Source organism: Salvelinus namaycush, chromosome 1 (assembly GCF_016432855.1).
Source record: "Salvelinus namaycush isolate Seneca chromosome 1, SaNama_1.0, whole genome shotgun sequence".
NCBI classification, from domain to species: Eukaryota; Metazoa; Chordata; class Actinopteri; order Salmoniformes; family Salmonidae; genus Salvelinus; species Salvelinus namaycush.
Genome location: NC_052307.1, coordinates 46,725,520 through 46,750,782, shown reverse-complemented (window position 1 = coordinate 46,750,782; position 25,263 = coordinate 46,725,520). Strand labels below are relative to the sequence as shown.

The 25,263-nt window shown below is 44.0% G+C and overlaps 1 protein-coding gene across 2 annotated transcripts in view; it reads right to left on the bottom strand.

Moving 5' to 3' along the window:
* adam9 (ADAM metallopeptidase domain 9) overlaps positions 1 to 25,263 on the bottom strand; it is a 102,999-nt gene that overhangs the window by 8,182 nt on the left and 69,554 nt on the right. For both annotated transcript variants that reach the window (XM_038989760.1, XM_038989769.1), the window contains exons 8-18: positions 21,969 to 22,040; positions 19,864 to 20,033; positions 15,408 to 15,489; positions 7,525 to 7,658; positions 7,064 to 7,235; positions 6,081 to 6,173; positions 1,531 to 1,726; positions 1,209 to 1,314; positions 895 to 1,078; positions 533 to 613; positions 330 to 435 (exon numbers count right to left, since the gene is read on the bottom strand). In XM_038989760.1, the coding sequence (XP_038845688.1) occupies positions 330 to 435; positions 533 to 613; positions 895 to 1,078; positions 1,209 to 1,314; positions 1,531 to 1,726; positions 6,081 to 6,173; positions 7,064 to 7,235; positions 7,525 to 7,658; positions 15,408 to 15,489; positions 19,864 to 20,033; positions 21,969 to 22,040 (1,396 nt within the window). The remainder of the gene's footprint in view (positions 1 to 329; positions 436 to 532; positions 614 to 894; positions 1,079 to 1,208; positions 1,315 to 1,530; positions 1,727 to 6,080; positions 6,174 to 7,063; positions 7,236 to 7,524; positions 7,659 to 15,407; positions 15,490 to 19,863; positions 20,034 to 21,968; positions 22,041 to 25,263) is intronic.

The following is a 25,263-nucleotide window of genomic DNA, read 5'->3' as shown; positions in this document are numbered from 1 at the left end:
TCAGGGGTAGGGACCAACAGTCCCAATCAACCTGTCTAACAATACTGTACTTCAATGTATCCTGGGAAATAACAGACTGACACAAGGTCTTGCATCTCAACTGGCTTCAAGTAGCCTCTTATTGTCCTCTTTGAAAAATCTATTTTTAATCTGGACAAGTAAGACTAAATTAGTAAATTCTCATTAGGCCATATTGCTTACACCCATTTGGTATCCAAAACACACAGATGTCTCCAGATCATAGCAGGTAGATTAGGAGAAGAAGATTCTTCTTTAGACTATGCGCCCATGGAGTCTGCTCTGAGAGGGCCTTTGTGCTGGTCACTCACCGTTCCACGTAGGGCCGCTGTCCACGCTGCCGCCGAAACCTTTAGCTTCGCAGTAGGGCGGTGCCCAGCCGTTCTCACAGTGGCAGTTCCTGTTGCTGTTACACACCTAAAAGCGGAAAATGCAAGCGTATTAGACAAAGCCCAGACACCTGTAGGACACACACCGGGAGACGATTAAGTAGTAGTAGTAGTGAATGACCTACCCCGTGACTGTGGCATTTCTTCTGGATGTCACAGTCGTAGTTAAGCACGTCGGCACTCCGACATTCGTAATTCAAACAGACCTGTGGAGCGATAACGTGAGAAGTCGCTCAGCGAAACGCTCCTGCGAGAGTGGAGAACAGCGTACCTAATTCTGTACGCAGACGCAAATAACTGCATCTGGGCTTTGCAACTACTGTATCGCCTGGAAATGGTCTCTAACAAAGAAGATAAGACTATGGAATTGAATGGAATTTATTTGGGTGAAAAATTATACAATGTACAATGGCTCCCCAGAGGATAGCTCCTAAAACCAACCCGTTTCCAAAGTGGTCCTGCAACTTGTTCGACTTGCTCCTCTTACCTTGTTCTCTCCACACTTGGTCCCCTCGTTCACCATGCCAGGGTCTGGAACGTCCGACCCCAGCAGAAAGTCAACGCCCCAGCACTTGATTCCGGCGATGGGCGTCTGGATGATGGAGGGCTCGATGCCAAAGACGGTGACCGACTGGACGTTCTCACACTGCAGCTTCCCACACATGGCATTCCTATACAGAGTGACAGACGGGTGCACACACAAGTACACATTTTCCTCATGCCGTCAACATACATTGTTGACAACTGTATTTGCTGTCGATTATACATTGACAAGAATGCAAGTCACAGAATTTGTCTGACCTGCTCTCACACTTCTTGTAGCCATTGTTCTGGTAGCCGCAGTTACCAAAACGATCCCCCTTGGAGTTGACATCTTTGAAACACACCTCTGGGGCAGCCTTTGCCTCTGTACAACAAGTGGGAAATGGATGAATTTACAGTACAGTGTCCATTGTTTTATTTGCACTGATTTGTCTATAAATGTTGTACTACCAGGAGAAAAAGAGTAGGAACAGCAGGGAGAACAATTGTACCACCAGAGGGCACTCATAAGCAATTGTTCTGGACATTGTGATTTAGAAGGCAGCAGAATTCCTCTTATGCAGAGCAAAGGGGAACTCACTTGGGCCAAAGATGGCCCGGCATTGTCCATCGTAGTGCTGGCACTTCCCATTGTAGCAGTAGGCCTTATCCACTTTGCAGGGTTGGCCGTTCTGCTTGAAGACGTCGCTTGGACACAGTGCAGATGAGCCGTTGCAGTACTCCGAGAGGTCGCACTCATCATTGCTACCTCTACACACTGAGCCCCCTGGCAAATACTAAGAGAGTAAAGACATCACACGAACAGTGTGAATATCAGACCTGGGTTCAAACTAACTTCAGTACTTTAGCTGGGCTTGACTGAGTTTGCCTGCTGCAATGATTTTTTTTTTATAGTTGCAAAACTGCAAACCCAGGATCGGTACAACTGCAAACCCAGCCTCAGAAATGGATAAAATTTGGATTTGTGTCACTGATCTACACATAATACCCCACACTGTCAAAGGGGAAATATGTTTGTAGAAAGGTTTACAAATGAATAAAAATAAAAAGCTGAAATGTCTTGAGTCAATAACTATTCAACCCCTTTGTTATGGCAAGCCTAAATAAGTTGAGTAAAAATGTGCGTAAGAAGTCACATAATACATTGCATGGACTCACTGTGTGCAATAATAGTGTTTAATTAACATGATTTTTAAATGACTGCCCCATCTCTGTACCCCAAACATACAACTATCTGTAAGGTCCCTCAGTCAAGCATTGAATTTCAAGCACAGATTTAAGACCAGGGATGTTTTCCAATGGTTCACAAAGAAGGGCACCCATTGGTAGATGGGTAAAAAAAAACTATCCCTTTGCGCATGGTGAAGTTATTAATTACACTTTGTATGGTGTATCAATACACTTACTCATTACAAAGATACAGGCTTCCTTCCTAACTCAGTTGCTGGAGAGGAAGGAAACCGCTCAAGTATTTCACCATGAGGTCGAATGGTGACTTAAAAACAGTTACTGTACAGAATACAAGTATTCCAAAACATGCATCCTGTTTTGCAATAAGGCACTAAAGTAATACTGAATTATTTTTAGCAAAGAAATTAACTTTTTCTCCTGAATATGAAGCATTATGCTTGGAGCAAATCCAATACAACACGTCACGGAGTACCAGTCTTCATATTTTCACGCATGGTGTTGGCTGCATCATGTTATGGGTATGTTAGTCATCGGCAAGGACAAGGGAGTTTAAAAATAAAATAAAAAAATAAACGGAACAGAGCTAAGCACAGGCAAAATCCTACAGGAAAACCTGGTCTGCTTTCCAACAGACACATTCACCTTTCAGCATTACAATTACCCAAAACACAAGGCCAGATATACACTGGAGTTGCTTACCAAGACAACATTGAATGTTCCTGAGTGGCCTAGTTACAGTTTTGACTTAAATTGGCTTGAAAATGGCAATGATCAACACCAACTTGAAAGAGCTTGAAGAAGTTTTAAAAGAATAATGGACAACTATTATAAACTCAGCAAAAAAAGAAACGTCCCTTTTTCAGGACCCTGTCTTTCAAAGATAATTCATAAAATTCGTAAAAATCAAATAACTTCATTGTAAAGGGTTTATTGTAAACATATCTTCATTGTAAAGGGTTTAAACACTGTTTCCCATGCTTGTTCAATGAACTATAAACAATTAATGAACATGCACCCGTGGAACGATTGTTAAGACACTAACAGCTTACAGACGGTAGGAAATTAAGGTCACAGTTATGAAAACTTAGGACACTAAAGAGGCCTTTCTACGGAATGTGAAAAACACCGAAAGATGACCAGGGTCCCTGCTCATTCGCGTGAACGTGCCTTAGGCATGCTGCAAGAAGGCATGAGGACTGCAGATGTGGCAAGGGCAATAAATTGCAATGTCCGCACTGTGAGACGCCTAAGACAGCACTACAGGGAGACAGGACGGACAGCTGATCGCCCTCGCAGTGGCAGACCACGTGTAACAACACCTGCACAGGATCGGTACATCCGAACATCACACCTGCGGGACAGGTACAGGATGGCAACAACAACTGCCCGAGTTACACCAGGAACGCACAATCCCTCCATCGGTGCTCAGACTGTCCGCAATAAGCTGAGAGGCTGGACTGAGGGCTTGTAGGCCTGTTGTAAGGCAGGTCCTCACCAGACGTCATCGGCAACAACTTAGCCTATGGGCACAAACCCACCGTCGCTGGACCAGACAGGACTGGCAAAAAGTGCTCTTCACTGACAAGTCGCGGTTTTGTCTCACCAGGGGTGATGGTCGGTGTCACGCTTATCGTCGAAAGAATGAGCGTTACACCGAGGCCTGTACTCTGGAGCGGGATCGATTTGGAGGTGGAGGGTCCGTCATGGTCTGGGACGGTGTGTCACAGCATCTTCGAACGGGGCTTGTTGTCATTGCAGGCAATCTCAACGCTGTGCGTTACAGGGAAGACATCCTCCTCCATCATGTGGTACTCATTCTGACATAACCCTCCAGCATGACAATGCCACCAGCCATACTGCTCGTTCTGTGCATGATTTCCTGCAAGACAGGAATGTCAGTGTTCTGCCATGGCTAGCTAAGAGCCCGGATCTCAATCCCATTTAGCACGTCTGGGACCTGTTGGATCAGAGGGTGAGGGCTAGGGCCATTTCCCCCCAGATACTGACTGTTACTTTTGACCCCCCCCCCTTTGTTTAGGGACACATTATTCCATTTCTGCTTGTCAAACATCTGTGGAACTTTTTCAGTTTATGCCTCAGTTGCTGAATCTTATGTTCATAGAAATATTTACACGTTAAGTTTGCTGAAAATAAACGCAGTTGACAGTGAGAGGACGTTTCTTTTTTGCTGAGTTTACATTCCAGGTGTGCAAAGCTCTTAGAGACTTACCCAGAAAGACTCACAGCTGTAATTGCCAAAGGTGATTCTAACATGTATTGACTCAGGGGGTTGAATACTTACCTAATCTAGATACAGGTGCATTCGTAAAGTATTCAGACCCCTTCCCCTTTTCCACATTTTGTTACGTAATAGCCATATTCTAAAAAAAAAAATGTCCCTCTTCAATCTACACACAATACCCCATAATGACAAAGCCATATTTACATAAGTACTCAGACCCTTTGCTATAAAATATGAAATTGAGCTCAGGTGCATTCTGTTTCCATTGATCATCCTTGAGATGTTTCTACAACTTGATTGGAGTCCACCTGTGGTAAATTCAATTGATTGGACATGATTTGGAAAGGCACACACTTGTCTATATAAGGTCCCACAGTTGACAATGCATGTCGGAGCAAAAACCTAGCCATAATGTCGAAGGAATTGTCCGTAGAGCTCAGAGACAGGATTGTGTCGAGGCGCAGATCTGGGGAAGGGTACCAAAAAATGTCTGCAGCATTGAAGGCCAAGAAAACAGTAGCCTCCATCATTCTTAAATGGAAGAAGTTTGGAACAACCAAAACTCTTCCTAGAGCTGGTTGCCCGCCCAAACTGAGCAATCGGGGGAGAAGGGCCTTGGTCAGGAAGGTGAACAAGAACCCAATGGTCACTGACAGAGCTCCAGAATTCCTCTGTGGAGATGGGAGAACCTTCCAGAAGGACAACCATCTCTGCAGCACTCCACCAATCAGACAGATATTTAATGAAGCCCTGAGTGCTCTGGAGCAGGTTCTCAGACTGGGGCGAAGGTTCACCTTCCAACAGGACAACGATCCTAAGTACACAGCCAAAACAACGCAGGAGTGGCTTCGGGACAAGTCTCTGAATGTCCTTGGGTGGCCCAGCCAGAGCCCGGACTTGAACCCGATCGAACATCTCTGGAGAGACCTGTAAATAGCTGTGCAGCGACGCTCCCCATCCAACCTGACAGAGCTTGAGAGGATCTGCAGAGAAGAATGGGAGAAACTCCCCAAATACAGGTGTGCCAAGCTTGTAGCGTCATACCCAAGAAGACTCGAGGGTGTAAATGCTGCCTAAAGTGCTTCAACAAAGTACTGAGTAAAGGCTCTGAATACTTACGTAAATGTGATATTTATTTTATACTCACACATATACATATATATAAAAAAGTTTTTGCTCTGTCATTATGGGGTATTGCGTGTAGATTGATGAGGGAAAAATAAATGTAACCAATTACAGAAAAGCTTTAATGTAACAAAATGTGGAAAGGTCAAGGGGTCTGAATACTTTCCGAATAAACTGTATATTAGTGTTTTATTTTCCATAGTTAAAAGGTTTTACATTTTCTTCCACTTTGACAGAGTATTTTGTGTAGTTCGTAGACAAAAAAATTATAATTAAATCAATTTGAATCGCACTTTGTAACACAACAAAAGGTTGAAAAAGTCGAGAGGCATGAATACTTTTTGAAGACACTGTATCTAGCAAACTAGGTAGATGAAAGCAAACGCTAAAAGTATTCAAAAAAAGCTTAATAGTACTTAATTGTCGAAGTATCTGGTGAATATTGCTGCTGTTCAAATTCCTTTCTTTCTAGTCTGTCCCTAATTTGTAGTTCATGTAAAAAAAATCTGATGGTTGACTTGGTTTTTAATACCAATAACATAGACAGCAGTGCTACACTAAATGGAAGTTACCTGACAATTTTTACAGCACACTCCATAAGCACACTGTGCTCCACCCTTGAGCTTGCAGGTCTTGGCTTCACAGCACGGGTCCTTCTCACATTCCTGTAGGGGGAGAAACAAACACCATGAACAATCAGTGAGCAGGAGGCCACTATCACAGACTATTATGGCATTCTTCAAAAATACTGCTGTAGTCCGAAACAGCACCCTATTCCCTATATCAGGAATCGTCAACTGGCGCTAGTAGTTCTGAATGGCGTTAAGGAGAAAAAGAGCAAAATGTGGCCTTAATTAGCTGGCTTGCTTAGCTTGCTAGCTTCTCTAGGCTACTCCAGTCAATTCAGGCACTGTTATATGGGAAGATAAAAAACATTGTGGCTGCTACAAGTTAGCTAGTCTTGGCTGTAGCCGATTAGCGTCTCACTCTCTACATGATTTTTAAAGTAGTCAAAGGTCCCATATTCCTAGCACGCCTTGTGACTTTACAAACTTGTTTAATGCATTATGCAGTATGTTTTGTTTGTGATTTAGATGTTGTTGTGACCAGTAGAAATGAATGGTAAATAATGTAGTGTGTCATTTTGGAGTAACTTTTATTTTCCATAAGAATATGTTTCTGAAAACTTCTATATTAATGTGGATGCTACCATGATTACAGATAATCATGAATGAATCTTGAATAATGATGAGTGAAAAATTAGAGGTCATACCCCTAAGATATGCTAATCTTTAACCATTTTTTGGAGGGTATGATATTTATCCCTCTAACTTTCTCACTCATCATTCATGATTCCCTGTAATCATGGTAGCACTTTAGAGCCCTGTCTATGGGCCTAGCACCATATCAGGTTTGGAGTATATTCCATTTCAATTTAGTCAATTCAGGAAGTAAATGGAAATGACAATTCCTCTTTTTCAGTTTACTTCCTGAATTGACTTAATTGAAATGAAAATGATACCAACGTTGCACCATGTCACTTTGTAACGGTCACCTTGTCTGAGCCACAGTCACACTCCTCTCCCATGTCCACCAGTTTGTTGCCACAGTAGGGGGCGCTGTAGGCCTCTTCAGGATGCGGGATGTTAAGCAGGCAGCTGCCCCCCGTGTTCAGGATCATCTTCTCAAAGTCGTCGGCGCTGCAGCTGCTGAAGTTCCGCGAGCCACTGAGAGGGGGTAAGAGACAGAAGAAGCTGGGTTAGTACCAGGATATGTGATGGTGTAGAGTGCAGTTTCCCCTAGACGACACTGATCCTAGGTCTGAAGTTTCCCTGAGACGACACTGATGCATTTCCCCCACTAATGGTTAAAGCTAGGATTGGGGTTGGGGAAGCTGATCCCACATATGTTCTTTGGGGAAACTTTGCACCACAGCAATATTTGACCCTCCTTATGTAAGGACAGATCACCATGGGAAAAGTGGTGAAATTAGTCTGAGGGTCGAGGAAAACTCACGTGGCGCCCGAGTTCATAATACAACTGGTGACCCCGCAGTGGCAGTTACGCCCATCGTCGTGGTTCATGCCCAGGTTGTGGCCCAGCTCGTGGGCCACGATGGACGCAAAGGACGGGATGTTGTTGTTGGTGAACTGAAGGCAGAGAAAGACATAGAACGCTCATTAGAAATCAAATGAGGGCTATAGGCTAAACAGCGTGGACACAATTGATATGTCCCAAATGGCACCCTATTCCCTATATAGTGCACTAAATTTGACCAGGTTCTGGTCAAAAGTAGTGCATTACATGGGGAAAAGGGTGCCATTTGCGACACACACCATGCCCATCTTTACTCTAATCGCGTGTAAGACCAGTTCAACTTGACTTGGGTGTTAAGGGCTGTCCACACCAAGGACGATAACTATAACAATAACGAGTGAACAAGAGTGTTCACACTACAACGATAACTATAAAAGCAGTTGAGAATGATAACGAGAGCCAACGTTTGGATCACTTTCAGAGAGATTCTTTCCCTGTCCCTCCGACGATAAAACATTGACAACCAATCAAAAACGCGTTCTATTGAAGTGTTCTTGGTTGTAGGTGCGCGAGGATGCTCGAAGAGGAGAGAAGCAGAGTGCACGGTAAGCTTGCCTGAATAACTGGGCATGTGTGAGCATATTGGTGGCCACATTAATTATAGGACGACTTGGGAGAATGATGATCCACAACAAACAGCGCATATCAGTATGAGAAGGACATATTTTCCTATGTTATCTGTTAACACTGATACAGCCTGACAAAATAGAAAATACCCATTACTGATTCAAATAGTTGCCAAATCAGGCATAGACTAGATCAGTGGTTCCCAACCTTTTTTAGTTAGTGTACCACCAACTGAATTATACTCTGCCCCGGAATACCCCCATGTGTGCATTTGACCAGTAAGTCTATGGTCTCATGAGTCTTCTCAACTACCCCCTGTGGACTGGCCAAGTACCCCCTGAAGTCCTAGTACCCCTGGTTGGGAACCACTGGGCTAGATTAATATTTTGAAATGAAACATGCATTCAAAACACAGGGCTTTTTAGCGGTTATTGAAATTATATTAGCTGCAGGTTACAGCCCAGACTAGAATTTTTTACTCACAAAAAAAGTCTTAAAAAATAAAAAAGTATTATTGGGGCCTCCCGAGTGGCGCAGCGGTCTAAGCCACTGCATCGCAGTGCTAGAGACATTACTACAAACTGTCCCCCCGGGTTAGGGGACAGTTTGGCCAGGGGGGCTTTATTTGGCTCATAGCGCTTTAGTGAATCCTTGTGGCAGGCCGGGTGCCTGCAGGCTGAATCCGGTAGCCAGTTGAACAGTGTTTCCTCCGACCCATTGGTGCGGCTGGCTTCCAGGTTAAGCTGGCGGGTGTTTCGGAGGACGCATGACTCCACCTTCGCCTCTCCTGAGCCCCTGGTGAGTTGCAGCAATGAGACAAGATTGAAATTGTGGAGAAAAAGGGGGGTAAAACACACACCCCCAAAAATGTATATATATTATATATTTTTTTGTTGCATTATTGCATTGTGTTGTTATAGCCTAGTCATTTTCTTGTCCCTAAAAAGTTAAATCAATTGGAAAGATTTTCGAGCTGGATGCCCACGGGACTGGGAGCGTAGCCTGGGAAGTGCAGTCTAGTCTATCCTAGGCTACCTGTCACTTCATCATCTGATTAAAACAAATATTTCACTGTGTAAATTCATTGTGTATAGACTATTCACTGCAGTATTAGGGCTAATATTTAGCTAATGAATAATGGGTTGCATACGCTCCTAACTAAGGCTACACATCTCTGGTATGTCTTGAAGGTTATCTTTGCGCAATTACGCACCTGGCCTCTCCGCTACAGCTTTTTCTCTTTAGTCTTGGAGTCCCAGGAAAAGCCAGACTACAATAGCTTGTTGTACAATGATTTCAAGCATTTTATGTACTACTACTAGTCCATTGAGGAGAAATTACAGCTTGTTCTTGCTTGCTGAATGTAAAATACAGGAGCCAAAAGAACTGGCGGGGAGTTTGAAAGGAGCGAGCGAGCGAGCGCACGCGATTGTGTGATCAAAATTCACAACATGTAGCCTGCTAATGTACTGTACCTTTTTGGACCTTGTAAACAGTTGAGAATAGACCCATAACCGATCCAAATGGTTGCATAAATCAGGCCTAGGCTGTATGCATTTATTTCAGCAAGAAGCATTAAAAACAGGATGTTCGGGCAGTTATTCAAATGTTCCTACATCAGTGCAGTTTACAGCCCTAGACAATAATTGTGTACTGACTTGATAACAAATTCCTCACTCAACTGTAGCCTAGGTAGAATAATGTTTCTGCCTAAAAACGTAGGCCTAGTGGAGCTTTGATTCTTGCACTTTGACAGGTAAATATTTTTAGCACTATTAAGCTTCTTAATTTGGCTACACAACTATAGCCTCTATCTTCCAGCTGTTACAGTGCGCAATAGGCTATAAGCTACAGACGCAAGCCTCTTTACTATAGTATGTGCACGTTATTCGAATATACGAACTGATGTTCTGTAATTATGAATTTCTGTGGCCCAAAAATAGGCCTATTTTAACATTGAAAATGATTTTCTCCATTAAATTGAAATATCCATATGACATTGTTACTTGCAAGGATATACCATGACATTTATAATGATTAATTTAATAAAACAAACTTTTCAATGTAGTTTTTAAGACACGTGCCCCATAAAAAAAGCCTGGTAGCCGTCCGGTAGCCTTCAAGTGTGTAGCTTGTCGTTTATCTTGGCCAATCAAAGCAGCAAAGAGTCTCAATGTGTAACAAGTGTAGTGAGAGTTCACTAATGCAATGCAAGACGGAATAAAATTACGGAGTTAAAGTTAGCGAAATGAGAAAGAGTAGACTACAACGAGCAACCTTCAGGTAGGCTGTTTTATTTGAATGGGGTTAAGGTCTCCATTGGCTACTCCAGTTAATACAGGCACTGTTATATGGGATGACAAATGACGTTGTCTGCTACAAGTTAGTTGGTCTTGGCTGTAGCGTCTCACTCTCTGCCTCCGTCTGCTCGCTCCCATCTCACCAGGCACATTTGCAGCAATAGTGCACCAGGCTCTTCCTCACGTAGCAATGCTCAGGTTAAAAACATACATAAAAAAACATGTATTTTGAAGATCCGGATATCCAACAAAAATTCATGATACTATTCGAATTGTGAAATTATTTAAAATCCTCATCCCTACTCCGTTCTCGTGAAATTCCAGGAAAAGCTATAGGCTACAAAAGCCATAGGATGTTTATTTCATTCTTGCTGCTGTTAATTGCTGAATGTAGGCCAAATGAACTGTCGGGGATCACTTTTGGCTAGGGATAACATTTTTGCATTGCAAAAATATATGAGCATAGTGAAAAAGATCCAAACCAATTGACAACCAGTAGAAAAATAGAAATCACTTGCAAACCACTTGAGCAACGAGGAAAGCAGTAACGTAAAAAAGGTGGAGGCTAAACAGCATTTGTTGTTGAATTGCAAAACTTTCCTATAGTGTGGATGCTCGCCAACGTTTTATAGTTAAATTATACCTATCATTATAGTTATCATCCTTGTGGATGCCTGCAAAAAATAAAGGCGTCAGTTTCTATATAATGAAAGGCTGCTTAGTATCTATCGAACAAGCAGCAACTACGCAGAGACATGCACGGAGTATGAGGTGAGGATATTAAAGGAATACTACACTCAAAAACGATCTGTTAGTATTTTGTTAATTAGTCCACTGTTAATGCAATCCCCCAAAATGTTGCATGTCAGCAGTCAAGATGGAGCACTTTCAGTACAGAGAAATAACAGGTATGAGATGATGTGTTTTACATGATATGATGCATTTGGGAGAGTAATCAGTGGAGTCCCAAGGGAGCAACTGTTAACTCGAAATGACACAACGACAAGGTTCCAGTTTAACAAAGTTTACTATACCATATGAACACACTACAAGGTAGCCATCGCACTCCAGGCTAGGTCCATCAACAGAAAGACTTCCCGCGCAGGCGCACTCTTGACAGAGTGATAGCCCCGTAATAACAGAAATATAGTGATACTTAATTAAAACATGAACTTAAATATCTCCCACTTTTCTTTAAAGATAAAACATACACAACATAATTAAATGTCCAAGATTATTCAAGTTCCCCATTACAAATGGGTTGTGTGACAAATGTTTTATTTGTATTAATCAAGCTGCCACTTTCCATTACTTAGAGCCTGGAGTAGCACAAGACCGGATGCTCCTTTTTTAGTCAGACAGTCAGCAAGCTGTTCCTTTGTGGTCGACCACAGCATCCACTGGATTCTCTGTGCTTGAATAAGTTCCTTGATGCTGCTAATCTCAAGACGAAGTCTTTTCTCTGTGACAGACTTGGTTGACTTCACAGCATCAACTAATGAGTAGTTGTCAGTGACAAACTACAGGTAGAATGTTCCGTTTTGTCTCACCAGTGGTAAGCTCTGAGAACAGAGTTGCAAGAAAGATAGCATTGTCAATTCCATCCGCAAGAGTTTCTCCAGCAAGTGTGCTTCGGACAACCCTTCTGATCCTTTTTGACTGCCAACAGATAGGTGAGAATCTTCCTCCTTCACCCATTAACACGATTAGATGTCCACCTTGTGTGCCTCCATCTGTAAGGTTCCCTAGGGAAGCATCACTGAAGACAACTAGTTTCAAAGAGCCATCTTTTCCAACAAGCTGAAACTTTAAAGTCACTTGTTGTAATTTCAACTTTGTTTGTCTCATGAATGGTTTGTACAGTGGCGTCTTTTGTGTTAGATGCCAAGTTGCAACCATCAAACATCAGGTCTACTCTGTCTAGCAACCCATAGGACAATTTCTATCTTTGACCTCAATTGATCAGCTTCAATTCCACAGAGAGGGGAATTCCTTTGTACGGCTCTTGAAGAATCTATGTGGATGGGTTGAAGATTCTTGATATAGCTCTCCTGTTGCATCAGTATTGCTTCATCAACTGTAATAAACTCTATGCCAACATAACAAAAGTTATCATGCTCCTCACGGCCGACCTGGAAAACAGCTTTGAGGTGTGGAATCACAGTTGTAGCAAAGGTCTGTGAGCCACCCCAGATAAAGTCATCAACATGACAGGCAAGTGCTCCAGTCACATTGCAGTCTTGATCAAGCCAATAGAAGACTGCAGGATCCACTTGTGACATTTTCCCACCTGTATTCAGCATTGCTGCCTCGACTTTGTTGTACCAGTAGAGTGATGCATCTGCCAGGCCATACACACACTTTTTTGTTTCCACAGTGTTCCTTCGCTCTTAGCTTCAGGCGGAGGTCGGATGTGAATGTCCCTTGACAGCTCTGTTCCCTGCAAAAATGCAGATTTGATGTCTATGGAATTAAGTTTCCATTTTTTCTGGCAGATCACTGTCATCAGCAATCTGAGTGACTGAGGCGCATGTCGGTGACTCTTTTGGGAGTTCTTTAGCAGCCAGCTCCTCAAAACCTCTAGCCACTAGACGTGCTTTAGGCACTATTCCAGTTAAGGATTCTTTAAGGGTACACACCCACCTTGTTGAGACACATTTTTGGCCAATCTCTTTGACTTCCTCAAACACTCAATTTTTCCTCCAATAACTGAGCTCATCTAGCTTAGCTGAGTCAAATGACACGTCCTTTGTTTCAAGAACATCATCATTTGAATGTCATTCTGTTTTTCTCGATTTTCCATTGGTTCAATTCTGAGATTATCTACAAGTGACAGGTCAGCTGACCCTGTTGTACCAGAACGTGTAGCTAGCTCAGAGTACTGCAAGTTGTACCAGTTCTGGTGTTTTCCTTTTGCTTTTCCTGCTCGTCCAATGACGGTTGCTGTATGTGGAATACCACTTTCTCTGTCCATGTATTTAACAGTTTGTCCAGTTTTCAGATTGGAACAACCATGTTGTCTTAACACGTGTGGCTGTTGAATGTTTCCCTCATTTGAACCCTCAACAGTATTACCTGTGTCATGGTTGAAGGTCTCTGCTCCATTTCCTGTGTCAGCTTCAGTGTCCATATAATTGGATGCGACATCTGGTAGGTTTGTGTCTGTTAATGTGTCCTTTTTGTCATTTTCATTAGGAGACTGATTCTCAGCAGCAGCCCCTCTATCTTGTTGATCATTTACTTTCCGCAATCTTGAGTGATGCACCCGGACAATGGTGCGTCCGTGCCTCTCAAATATCACCACACCATCTTGGCCAATGACTACTCCTGGTCCTTTCCACTCTTGACAGTCAACTCGTTTGCAGTACACTTGGTTTCCAGTTTCGTACTTCTCATTTTTTACATGGACTCTGTGTGATGTCTTTGTCTAAAATGTTTACACAATAGTGGCCTGAGGTAGTAAGTTCAAGAGTCACTGATTGTTTAAACATCACTGCCTTGTCATGTTTTATGTCTAGTACAGCCCCTGCCTTCTTGAGGGAAGCTTTGCTTAATAGTAAGGGGATATCTGTAGAAACCACCTCTGTTTCAATGTGACACTTACTCTGACCAATTTTTGCTGGTATCTTAACTCTCTTGGTAGAATGGATGATTTTCCCATCTCCAAATTTGAAAGCTCTGTTGCTTGGTGTGTCAATCATATTTTGTACTTCTTTCATATTTAGTTCACTGACATAGCTATCAAGCCATTTTGCACCACACACTGTCAGTGTACATGCAGTATCAATCACAGCAGATTCTAAGGATTCAACTATAAAAATCTCAGTATCAGAAGCAGATTAGTTTGAAAAAGGTGTAATGTTACACTGCTCTATCTCTGTGTTTACATTTTCCTCTGTTAGTTTAACTTGTTCATTTTTATGAGGACAGTCTTTAACCCAATGGTAAGTGCTTTGACAAATAGTACATTTTGATCTCCTTCCATATTTGTCCAGCGGATGTGTGCCGGGCAATGACTACTAAGCCTCAGTCACTCAGATTGCTGATGACAGTGATCTGCCAGAAAAAATGGCAACTTAATTCCATAGACATCAAATCTGCATGGTTGTCTTGAATGTGACTTGTTGGCGCCTTTTCTCTGCTGCTCAGTGTAATATGCTGCGTCACTCACTTGCATTCCATCTGTTATTGGCGCGACAGACGTCTTTTCACCCAAAATATTTTTTTGGTGCCGTCTGATGCAAAAGTCAGCACAGTACAAGCAGTCAAAGCCAACTGTTTCTCCCTACCATATAGACAGTAAGTATCTCGCAACTTGAAGGCTAACACTGTATCCGGGAGAACCATGTTGTACTTGCGCATCCTATTGTACCCTCTGTTCGAAATCAATGATGTAGTCCGTCATTGCAACCGAAATATCTCTCGTAACACTGTCAAAGTTTGAATATGCCTCGTAGGCACGGTCTTTCTCTTCTTTAAGAAATACAGAATCCAGTGATCTGATCAAAGTTCCCATACCATCATCCTTGTTTAAATCCCCAATGGATATTTCCAGTGCTGTATCTCTCGCTCTTCCCTCGAGCGATAATACCACCGCAAGTGCTTGCTTTTTCGCGTCCAGATTAGTAACCCGTGTCCAGATTCCAAGTTCATTTTCCCAACTTTCGTACGACCTCTTCTTGTCGAAGCGACGTGGCACATTGTAGTTATTAGCCATCCTCTGCTACCAATGATAACTCGACATGACACAACGACAAGATTCCAGTTTAACAAAGTTTACTATACCATATGAACACACTACAAAGTAGCCATCGCACTCCAGGCTAGGTCCATCAACAGAAAGACTTCCCGCGCAGACGCAGACTTGATAGAGTGATAGCTCCGTAATAACAGAAATATAGGAATACTTAAAACATGAACTTAACAGCAACTTACTGCGTTGATCCCACCCCCGTGACTCCGCGAGCAGACCGTGCTGACAAAGGCCATCCCAGCAGTGCCCCCAAAGCTCTTCTTCCTGGAGAGACAAAAAATACAGAGAGACTATGTAGCGAGAGACATAATAAACCCAGTGATAAATTACTATTTTGTCTCTCCTGGGCCCATGTTCATCAAGTGTCTCAGAGTAAGAGTGCTGATCTAGGATCAGGTCCCCCTGCCCATGTAATCTTACTTATTATGATTGTAAAGGCAAGACTGGTCCTAGATCAGCACTCTGACTCAGAGAAGCTGAATATGAACCCGGTATTCTATGAGGTTAAAGGATAACTACACTCAAAAATGATTAATACAATTTTTTTTTTTTTTTTTTGTTGTTTGTTGTTGTTGATGTCAGCAGTCTCCCAACCATTATGCCCCACAATGTCCTAGCAAGGACGAGCCCATGGTCACAGAGTCATCACTGCCCACCCCCACACATCTCGGTTTGAGGGGGCAGGATCAACACTGTTGGTTAGCAGAAATAGCTCCAGCCCCAGAGATTCCAGTTCGAGTCGAAGGACAAGATGTGGTAGCCATTCTCGACTCGGGAAGTATGGTTACGTTAGTAGAGGAGCGGCTGGTGACCTCCGCAACACTGCTACCAGACAAAGTAGCCGTATCCTGTATCCATGGAGACACCCACTATTACCCCACTGTGAATCTGCCTATTCTCACTCCAAAAGGAAGGTGTACAGTCAGGGCAGGGAAAGTGCCCCAGCTGAAGGTACCATTATTGATCGGGAGAGACTGTCCTCTATATAAGGAGCTTCGGCAGATGACGTTATGCACGGGAAGAAGGGGGACAGGAAAGAAGAGAAAATCCAAGCCCGAGGTAGTAGTCCTACAAGGAGACGTAGCTGCGTCCTCGTCCTCTGCAGCAGAGGAAGAAATAGCGACCCAACGTTTACGACAGATATTCCAGGAAACCACCGATGAAGACACCTGTGAAGGGTTATACACAACACAGGAAGGAAGGAGCAACCAGGCGCTAAGGGATATATTTGAAGCTCCATCCGAGGAGGGAACCTGGAAGGGATTCTCATCGGTCACCCCTGAGGGGGATGGGGAACAACCTCCACATCCCTCTACCGAGGTTGATCTGCCCCAGGAATTAAAGGGACAGTTCGGCACCTCGCAGCATAGAGACCCAGACCTAAGGGAGGCCATGAGGAAGGTGAAGGTGATCGACAGGAGGAACGTCGACGGATCAGGTGAGCCCCCTCTTCCTTACTATGCAATCAGGCGGGGTTTCTTATACTGGGTCGTACGACGAAGGGGGGAAAACCAGGAATTACTAATGGTGCCTAGACCATACAGGGACACAGTTCTACAGTTAGCCCATTCCCACGTCCTAGGAGGACACCTGGCACGAGACAAGACTATTGACAGAATCATGCAGAGATTCTATTGGCCCCGGGTCACCCGGGATGTGGCCAGGTATTGTAGGACGTGTGATCAATGTCAACGTACAGCTCCACGGCCACACCTACGTAACCCTTTGATTCCTCTCCCCATCATAGAGACTCCCTTTGAACGCATAGCTATGGACCTCGTAGGACCCCTCCCAAAATCCGCCAGAGGACAGGAGTACATCCTAGTGGTCATAGATTACGCTACCAAGTTCCCGGAGGCCATATCCCTGCGTAACATGTCGTCAAAGGGAATTGCCAAGGAATTATTCATGATGTTCTCTCGGGTGGGCCTCCCCAAGACGATCTTAACTGATTAGGGGACCCCATTCATGTCCCGGTTGATGAAGGACTTGTGTCGGTTGTATCAGGTTCAACAGATACGTACAAGCATATTCCACCCTCAAACAGACGGGTTGTGTAAACGCTTGAACAAAACGATTAAAAGCATGTTGAGAAGAGTGGTGTCCCGAGACGGGAAAAACTGGGACATGCTTCTCCCACACTTAATGTTTGCCCTGCGAGAAGTACCCCAAGCATCCACTGGATTCTCTCCGTTTGAATTGCTCTATGGCAGACCCTGTCGAGGGATCCTCGACTTAGCCAAGGAGACCTGGGAGACCCAACCATGCCCCTTTCGATCCACAATAGAACATATTACCCTGATGAGAGACCGCCTGTCAGCAGTGTGGCCCATAGTCAAGGAGCATATGGAGAAGGCACAAAGGACCCAAGGCCGGGCCTATGATAAGTCCGCGACCCCCCGTGAGTTCACCGTGGGAGAGAAAGTGATGGTGCTCGTGCCCACGGCCGAACATCGCTTGCTGGCACAGTGGAGGGGGCCCTACGAGGTAATGAAAAGGGTCTCACCGGTCAATTACCTCATCAAGCAACCTGATAGAAGGAAGAAGGTCCAACTCTATCACATAAACCTGTTGAAGGCGTACCATGGAAGAGAGGAGGAGGTGGCTTTGATGGCCCTGGAGGGAAAAGGAAAAGAGGAGGCTCTACCACAGGTGCGCCGTGGTCAAACTCTCCTGCCGGAGCAGTCAAGACAGCTAGACAAGCTGATTATGAACTTCGGTCGAATATTCTCTCCATTCCCAGGACAACAGATGTCCTGTTTCACCATATCCACACTGAACCCGGCAAGAAGGTGCATATCCGCCCTTACAGGATTCCTGAGGCTCGCCGAGTCATCGCTAAGAACGAGGTAAGGGAGATGTTGAAGATGGGTGTGATCGAGCCATCGACGAGTGAGTGGTCCAGTCCCATAGTCCTGGTCCCCAAATCCGATGGTAGTATGAGACTCTGCAACAACTTTAGGGCCGTGAATGCCATCTCTACATTCGATGCGTATCCCATGCCCCGCGTGGATGAACTCTTGGAGCGCTTAGGAAAGGCCAAGTTCATCACCACCCTGGATTTGACGAAGGGATATTGGCAAGTGCCGGTGGCTCCGGAGGATCGCCCAAAGACTGCCTTCGCCACACCAAAGGGGCTTTTCCAGTATGTGAGGATGCCCTTCGGACTGCATGGTGCCGCTGCAACTTTCCAACGCCTCATGGATGCCATTCTACGGCCCCATCAAGAGTATGCAGCGGCGTACATAGACAATGTGGTTATCCACAGCGAGGACTGGGATAGTCACCTCCTGCGATTACGGGCGGTGCTCGTGAGTTTGGAAGCCACAGGGTTGACGGCCAATCCAAATAAATGCTGCCTGGGTCTGTCCGAAGCGGAATACCTGGGGTACACCGTGGGGAATGGGAAAATACACCCACAGGCAGAGAAGACCAGGGCAATTCTGGACTGGCCGCGACCCCGAACCAAGCGGGACGTTCGGGCCTTCTTAGGGATAACGGGATATTATCGCCGTTTTATCCCGGGATATGCAACCATTGCCAATCCCCTCACAAACCTCATCAAGAAAAACTTGCCAAACCAGGTAGAGTGGAAAGACGAGACGGAAGAGGCCTTTCAATTGCTAAAAGATGGCCTGTGTTCTGATCCCGTCCTACAGGCTCCGGACTTCTCACAAGAGTTCATTGTGCAGGTCGACGCCTCGGATACGGGGCTCGGGGCCGTACTAGCTCAGGGTAAAGGCGAAGCAGAGAAGCCGATTCTCTTCATAAGTAGGAAGCTCAGCGATCGGGAACAGAGGTATGCTACCGTAAAGAAAGAGGCCTTAGCCATTAAGTGGGCCCTCGATTATCTCCGGTACTACCTACTGGGTCGGAGGTTTGCATTAGTTACGGACCATGCGCCCCTCACGTGGATGGCTGGTAAGAGAAACAGTAACAACAGAATAGCCAGATGGTTTTTGTCTTTACAACCATTCTCTTTCCATGTCATCCACAGGGCCGGATCGAGGAACGGGAATGCAGACGCGCTGTCCCGACGCGACCAAGACGGTGCGTCTGGCGCCCGACCCTCCGGTTCGGTCCTGAGGGGGAAGGTATGTGGAAGGACCACCAGAGGGCAGGCTGGGCTCACGGATGGTAGCCCAACAAGGCATGGGAGACAAGGTAACCAGAGGCAATTGAGCACAGCTGACACTACTAATGAGATATTCTCCTTCCCCTATAAGAGAGAGTATGGAACCAGCAGAAGGGGGGGGGAGAACTATCTCTGGAAGATGGCCACCGAGACAGAGGAGCGATCTATGAAGAACCATTAAGACGGTGACAATCCCGTGACTTTTGTTGTAGTTTAAAGACAATCGTATTGTGTTCCTGTTTGATCTGGAGAAGAAGATGTATGTTTTTTCCTTTGGAGATTTTCATTGATTATGTTGGAATGTTTGTGTTGACCAAATGCCCTCAATATAGAACTTTGTTCAATCAAGAAAACCTACTCCTGACTCGTTTGTTCCACCTTCCCGCTTTAGAGTGACGCCCAATTACTTGGTCCGCTCACATTAAGTTGAAGCACTTTCAGGAGAGCAAAAACTATGATGATGTATAGTGCCTCATATGATGCAAAACTGTACAGGGACTCACAGAATGAGCTGGGCGCTGTCGTGGCGTCGCCGTGGCACCAGCTCCTTCTCCCTCCACTGGACAAAGCGGCTGAGCACCTCCCCGGCGCTGCCCTCCATGCTGATGGGGTTCCCGTTGGCCCAGATGTACAGGCCCACCAACACCACACGGATGTTTAGCTCCACGTACATCTGTATATTACAGAGAAATGGGAAGAACGTCACAAATTGAGATCTATAGACACATCTAGGGTGTCATTTTCGTGCTAAAAATACTGTGTCATGACGTGGCCCTCTTTGGGTATAGTGAGTACCCTCCCCTTCTCTCTCCCTCCTACCCAGGTTCTGTTATCTCTGGTCGTAGATTCCTGGAGGAGACTCTCCTCAGGGCCAGGCAGTATAGAGAGAGAGAGTTTCACAGTAGAACTTCTACATCACAGAACTTGAGAACTGAACAATATCCATGTTTTGGAGAATGTGTAAACGGTCGGTGGAGAAGACGACCGGTCCGTTTTGTTTCATGTTGTGACCTCATGGAAAACGATACAGCCACATTACCATAACTCTGTTTATACAGGAGCCTCCGTTATGAGGTTTGCATCTAATTATTGTATAAAATGAATGAGTAAAGATTAAGCTATTTGTGAAATTATGTAACGTGATTTTAAACCGTTAATGTGAGAGAATTGTATTCCCTTTAAAGTTTAACTAAGTCATTGGCCCGCCCCATGAGCACAGACATTATCTACTGTTCCGAATAAAACCCCCACCTGAAGAAATCCTCTTTAGACCATGCGTACCTCGGTAAGCTGAGGGGGCGAAGGTTTGAGTAGAGACCACAAAAAACTTCAGTAAAAGCTAAGGTTGTAATGGTTGTTGAATTCCTAACCAAACCACGTGGAGCATTGGCTACACTGGTGGAAATGGTACAACTCAGACTATCGATACCGACAGAATAAGAGCAAATCTTCGATACTAATTACTAGTCTGCAGCTAGGAATTATGTACCATGGAATGCGAAGACCGACAACCGCCGAAACATCTATTGTATAAGAACATTTCTGAATGGGACTGAAGTATCCATTCTTACCACAGAATACTTATTGGAAGCAGATGGAGACGAGCGGATGAACTTTCCAACAGAAAGACGGACGATTCCAACAGAGATCTCTGATGGCACACTGAGCGTAAATATATATTGATTGCAATGATTCCCGAATGAGTGAGCGTTCATGTGCAAAGGATTAGCATTTGAATTAATAATTATCAACTGTGTAGTGACTCGTCTTACCCGCTCTTCTCAGTCCACACCCACTTCCTTTTGTCTACCAAGCCGTCATATGGGCTAAGCCCACTAGGGAACCTCCCCTATCATTTCCTTGTAACCATATCTACTGTTTGTTTTTGCATTTCTGTTATTCAGTTAGTAAATATATGATTAAGACAATTGATGTATGGATGATTCATAGTAAAGGCTGGGTTCGTGCAGAAAACCAACAATTTATGACGTTTGGAATGAGACTAACGTGAGGTAAAGAATAATTCATTAATTGAAGACTAATTGATCAGATATTAAAATATCTGAAGTTATATTAGGAAAATTATAACTTTAATCTGAATATTTTCCTTCGTGCCCTGACTCTAGTTAATTACTTTTACATGATTAGTTTAATCACGTAATAATAATTAGAGAATTTACTTGATAAAATAACAGTCTTCACTTTAATGATGCCAAAGACACAATAACTGTTAACCTTTATCTCGTAGTGTGATGAAGAATTAAAATGAGGCAATTTTTTACTATACTAGCATTTATTAAACTTAATAGTTAAAAAAAAATACATAAAGGCCCTCTTTATAATGCAGATTGTTAAAGAAATGTTTCAATCACACTGCCAGATTATAGTGAGGTTTATAGTACATTTTGCACTATGCACAAATCCTATGCAATATGAAAATGTTGCATCTAAACTCTAAACACAATCTATGAAGAAATCATTGGTGTATATTCTTGGAATTGTCTTGTTTGGTATTGCAAACGCTGACTGCAACTCATACCATACTGTGTCGTAGGGTATTTGACCCTGATTGAGCACTTGTAGTATGCATACTTTTTTGTATACTTACACTGTCAATGTAGTTTGCAAGATGAATCATCTCGTCTCGCACTGCAGTCTCATTCCTGTGCATGTAGGTGAACTGTAGAGGGAAAGGACAGAAGTGAGCATTGGCTAGAGTATCCTGAAGGCCTCATTCAAAAAGTTTAAAAACAGACTGGGCCAAAAGTTCTTAAGCCCAATGGAGATTTCAACTAGCCTGGGCATCATGTTTGTGCAACCATGCCACTCCTTGTCATATCTTTGGTATATGGCAAAGAGTGGAATGATAGCAAAAATAGGTCTGGTACCCAGGCTAGATTTCACACAGGCCATCAAGAAATGAAAAGATCAAAGGTTTTTTCTTGATCAAAAATGGGATTAGGTGGTAATGGGTGCGGTCAGCCAGTCGCTGCAACTGAATTCGGTCCGGGCCCTTGGCAAGAAAACTTAAGGCCCCCACCTTAGCGAAGTTGAGAAATGCTCGCATTTTTAAGCCAATTGACTGAAATGTTACACATTTCTCCATGGAGCTGAGAGAAAATGTTGCAGTTTTAAAGCGAAATGCCTGCAATTCTACATATTGTGCCTTGGAGTCGAGAGAAAGATTTTATGCAATTTTATGCATTTTGTCATGGCTAATGCTGTGTTCTGATGCGCAAACATTTTAAATTCTCCCCGTCTAGCTTTAATTTTGGTGATAGTTCTCAAATAAATTCAGCAAAAAAAGAAACGTCCTCACTGTCAACTGCGTTTATTTTCAGCAAACTTAACACGTGTAAATATTTGTATGAACATAAGATTCAGCAACTGAGAACAAGTTCAGTCCTCATGGACAGCACCAGATTTGCCAGGTCTTGCTGTGAGATGTTACCCTACTCTTCCACCCAGGCACCTGCAAGTTCCCAGACATTTCTGGGGGGAATGGCCCTAGCCCTCACCCTCCAATCCAACAGGTCCCAGACGTGCTAAGTGGGATTGAGATCCGGGCTCTTTGATGGCCATGGCAGAACACTGACATTCCTGTCTTGCTGGAAATCACGCACAGAACGAGCAGTATGGCGGGTGGCACTGTCCTGCTGGAGGGTCATGTCAGGATGAGCCTGCAGGAAGTGTACCACATGAGGGAGGAGGATGTCTTCCCTGTAACGCACAGAGTTGAGATTGCCTGCAATGACAACAAGCTCAGTCCGATGATGCTGTGACACACCGCCCCAGACCATGACGGACCCTCCACCTCCAAATCGATCCCGCTCCAGAGTACAGGCCTCGGTGTAACGCTCATTCCTTCGACGATAAGCGTGACTCCAACCATCACCCCTGGTGAGACAAAACCGCAACTCGTCAGTGAAGAGCACTTTTTGCCAGTCCTGTCTGGTCCAGCGACGGTGGGTGTGTGCCCATAGGCTACGTTGTTGCCGATGACGTCTGGTGAGGACCTGCCTTACAACAGGCCTACAAGCCCTCAGTCCAGACTCTCTCAGCCTATGGTGGACAGTCTGAGCACCGATGGAGGGATTGTGCGTTCCTGGTGTAACTCGGGCAGTTGTTGTTGCCATCCTGTACCTGTCCCGCAGGTGTGATGTTCGGATGTAGTGATCCTGTGCAGGTGTTGTTACACGTGGTCTGCCACTGCGAGGATGATCAGCTGTCCGTCATATCTCCCTGTAGCGCTGTTTTAGGCATCTTACAGTACAGACATGGCAAATTATTGCCCTGGCCGCACTTGCAGTCCTCATGCCTCCTTGCAGCATGCCTAAGGCACGTTCACGCAGATGAGCAGGGACCCTGGTAATCTTTCTTTTGGTGTTTTTCAGAGTCAGTAGAAAGGCCTCTTTAGTGTCCTAAGTTTTCATAACTGAGACGTTTGCATTAGTTACGGACCATGAGTCTGTAAGCTGTTAGTGTCTTAACGACCGTTTCACAGGTGCATGTTCATTAATTGTTTATGGTTCATTGAACAAGCATGGGAAACAGTGTTTAAACCCTATACAATGAAGATCTGTGAAGTTATTTGGATTTTTACAAATTATCTTTGAAAGACAGGGTCCTGAAAAAGGGACATTTTATTATTGTTTATGTATTTATTTTTAAACACAGATCTCGTACAACGCTGTGTACTACCCCCTTCACAGAACAGAGCAAAATGGCTCTAACCAGATTAGAAAGAGGAGCCGTATCTCAGACTGGCCAATAAATAGCGAAGATTAAAATGGGCAAAAGAACACAGACACTGGACAGAGGAACTCTGCCTAGAAGGCCAACATCCCGGAGTAACCTCTTCACTGTTGACGTTGAGACTGGTGTTTTGCGGGTAATATTTAATGAAGCTGCCTGTTGAGGACTTGTGAGGCGTCTGTTTCTCAAACTAGACACTAATGTACTTGTCCTCTTGCTCAGTTGTGCACCGGGGCCTCCCACTCCTCTTTCTATTCTGGTTAGAGCCAGTTTGCGCTGTTCTGTGAAGGGAATAGTACACAGCGTTATACGAGATCTTCAGTTTCTTGGCAATTTCTTGCATGGAATAGCCTTCAGAACAAGAATAGACGGACAAGTTACAGAAGAAAGTTATTTGTTTCTGGCCATTTTGAGCCTGTAATCGAACACACAAATGCTGATGCTCCAGATTCTCAACTAGTCTAAAGAAGGCCAGTTTTATTGCTTCTTTAATCAGGACAACAGTTTTCAGCTGAGCTAATATAAATGCAAACGGTTTTCTAATGATCAATTAGCCTTTATTTTTTTTAAACTTTGATTAGTTAACACAACATGCCATTGGAACACAGGAGTGATGGTTGCTGATAATGGGCCTCTGTATGCCTATGTAGATATTCCATTCAAAAATCAGCCGTTTCCAGCTACAATAGGCATTTACAACAATAACAATGTCTAAACTGTATTTCTGATCAATTTGATGTTATGTTAATGGACATTTTTTGTTGTTGCTTTTCTTTCAAAACAAGGACATTTCTAAGTGACCCCAAACTTTTGAACGGTAGTGTATATAGGTACATTATCTTATCTACATAATTTGTCAGATTTGAGTAGTTTAATAAGTTTACACTGAAATCGTTCTTCCATAAAAATAATAATTAAAAAAATGGTTTTGTTTTACACTGTATTGATTAAGACAGCCCGAAAAAACAAGTATGTGTTACTGCAGTCCAATATGGCGACCGGAGCTTGGGCGAGTGGGTGTATGGAAAGCGAATAAGCTAATTGAACAGATTTGTTGTCACTCAAGACCGTTTTGTGGTTTAAGAATTGGAATTTTAAAAAACACTTCTCAATCAAAACCGCTTTAAACACAACCACATCCACTGCTT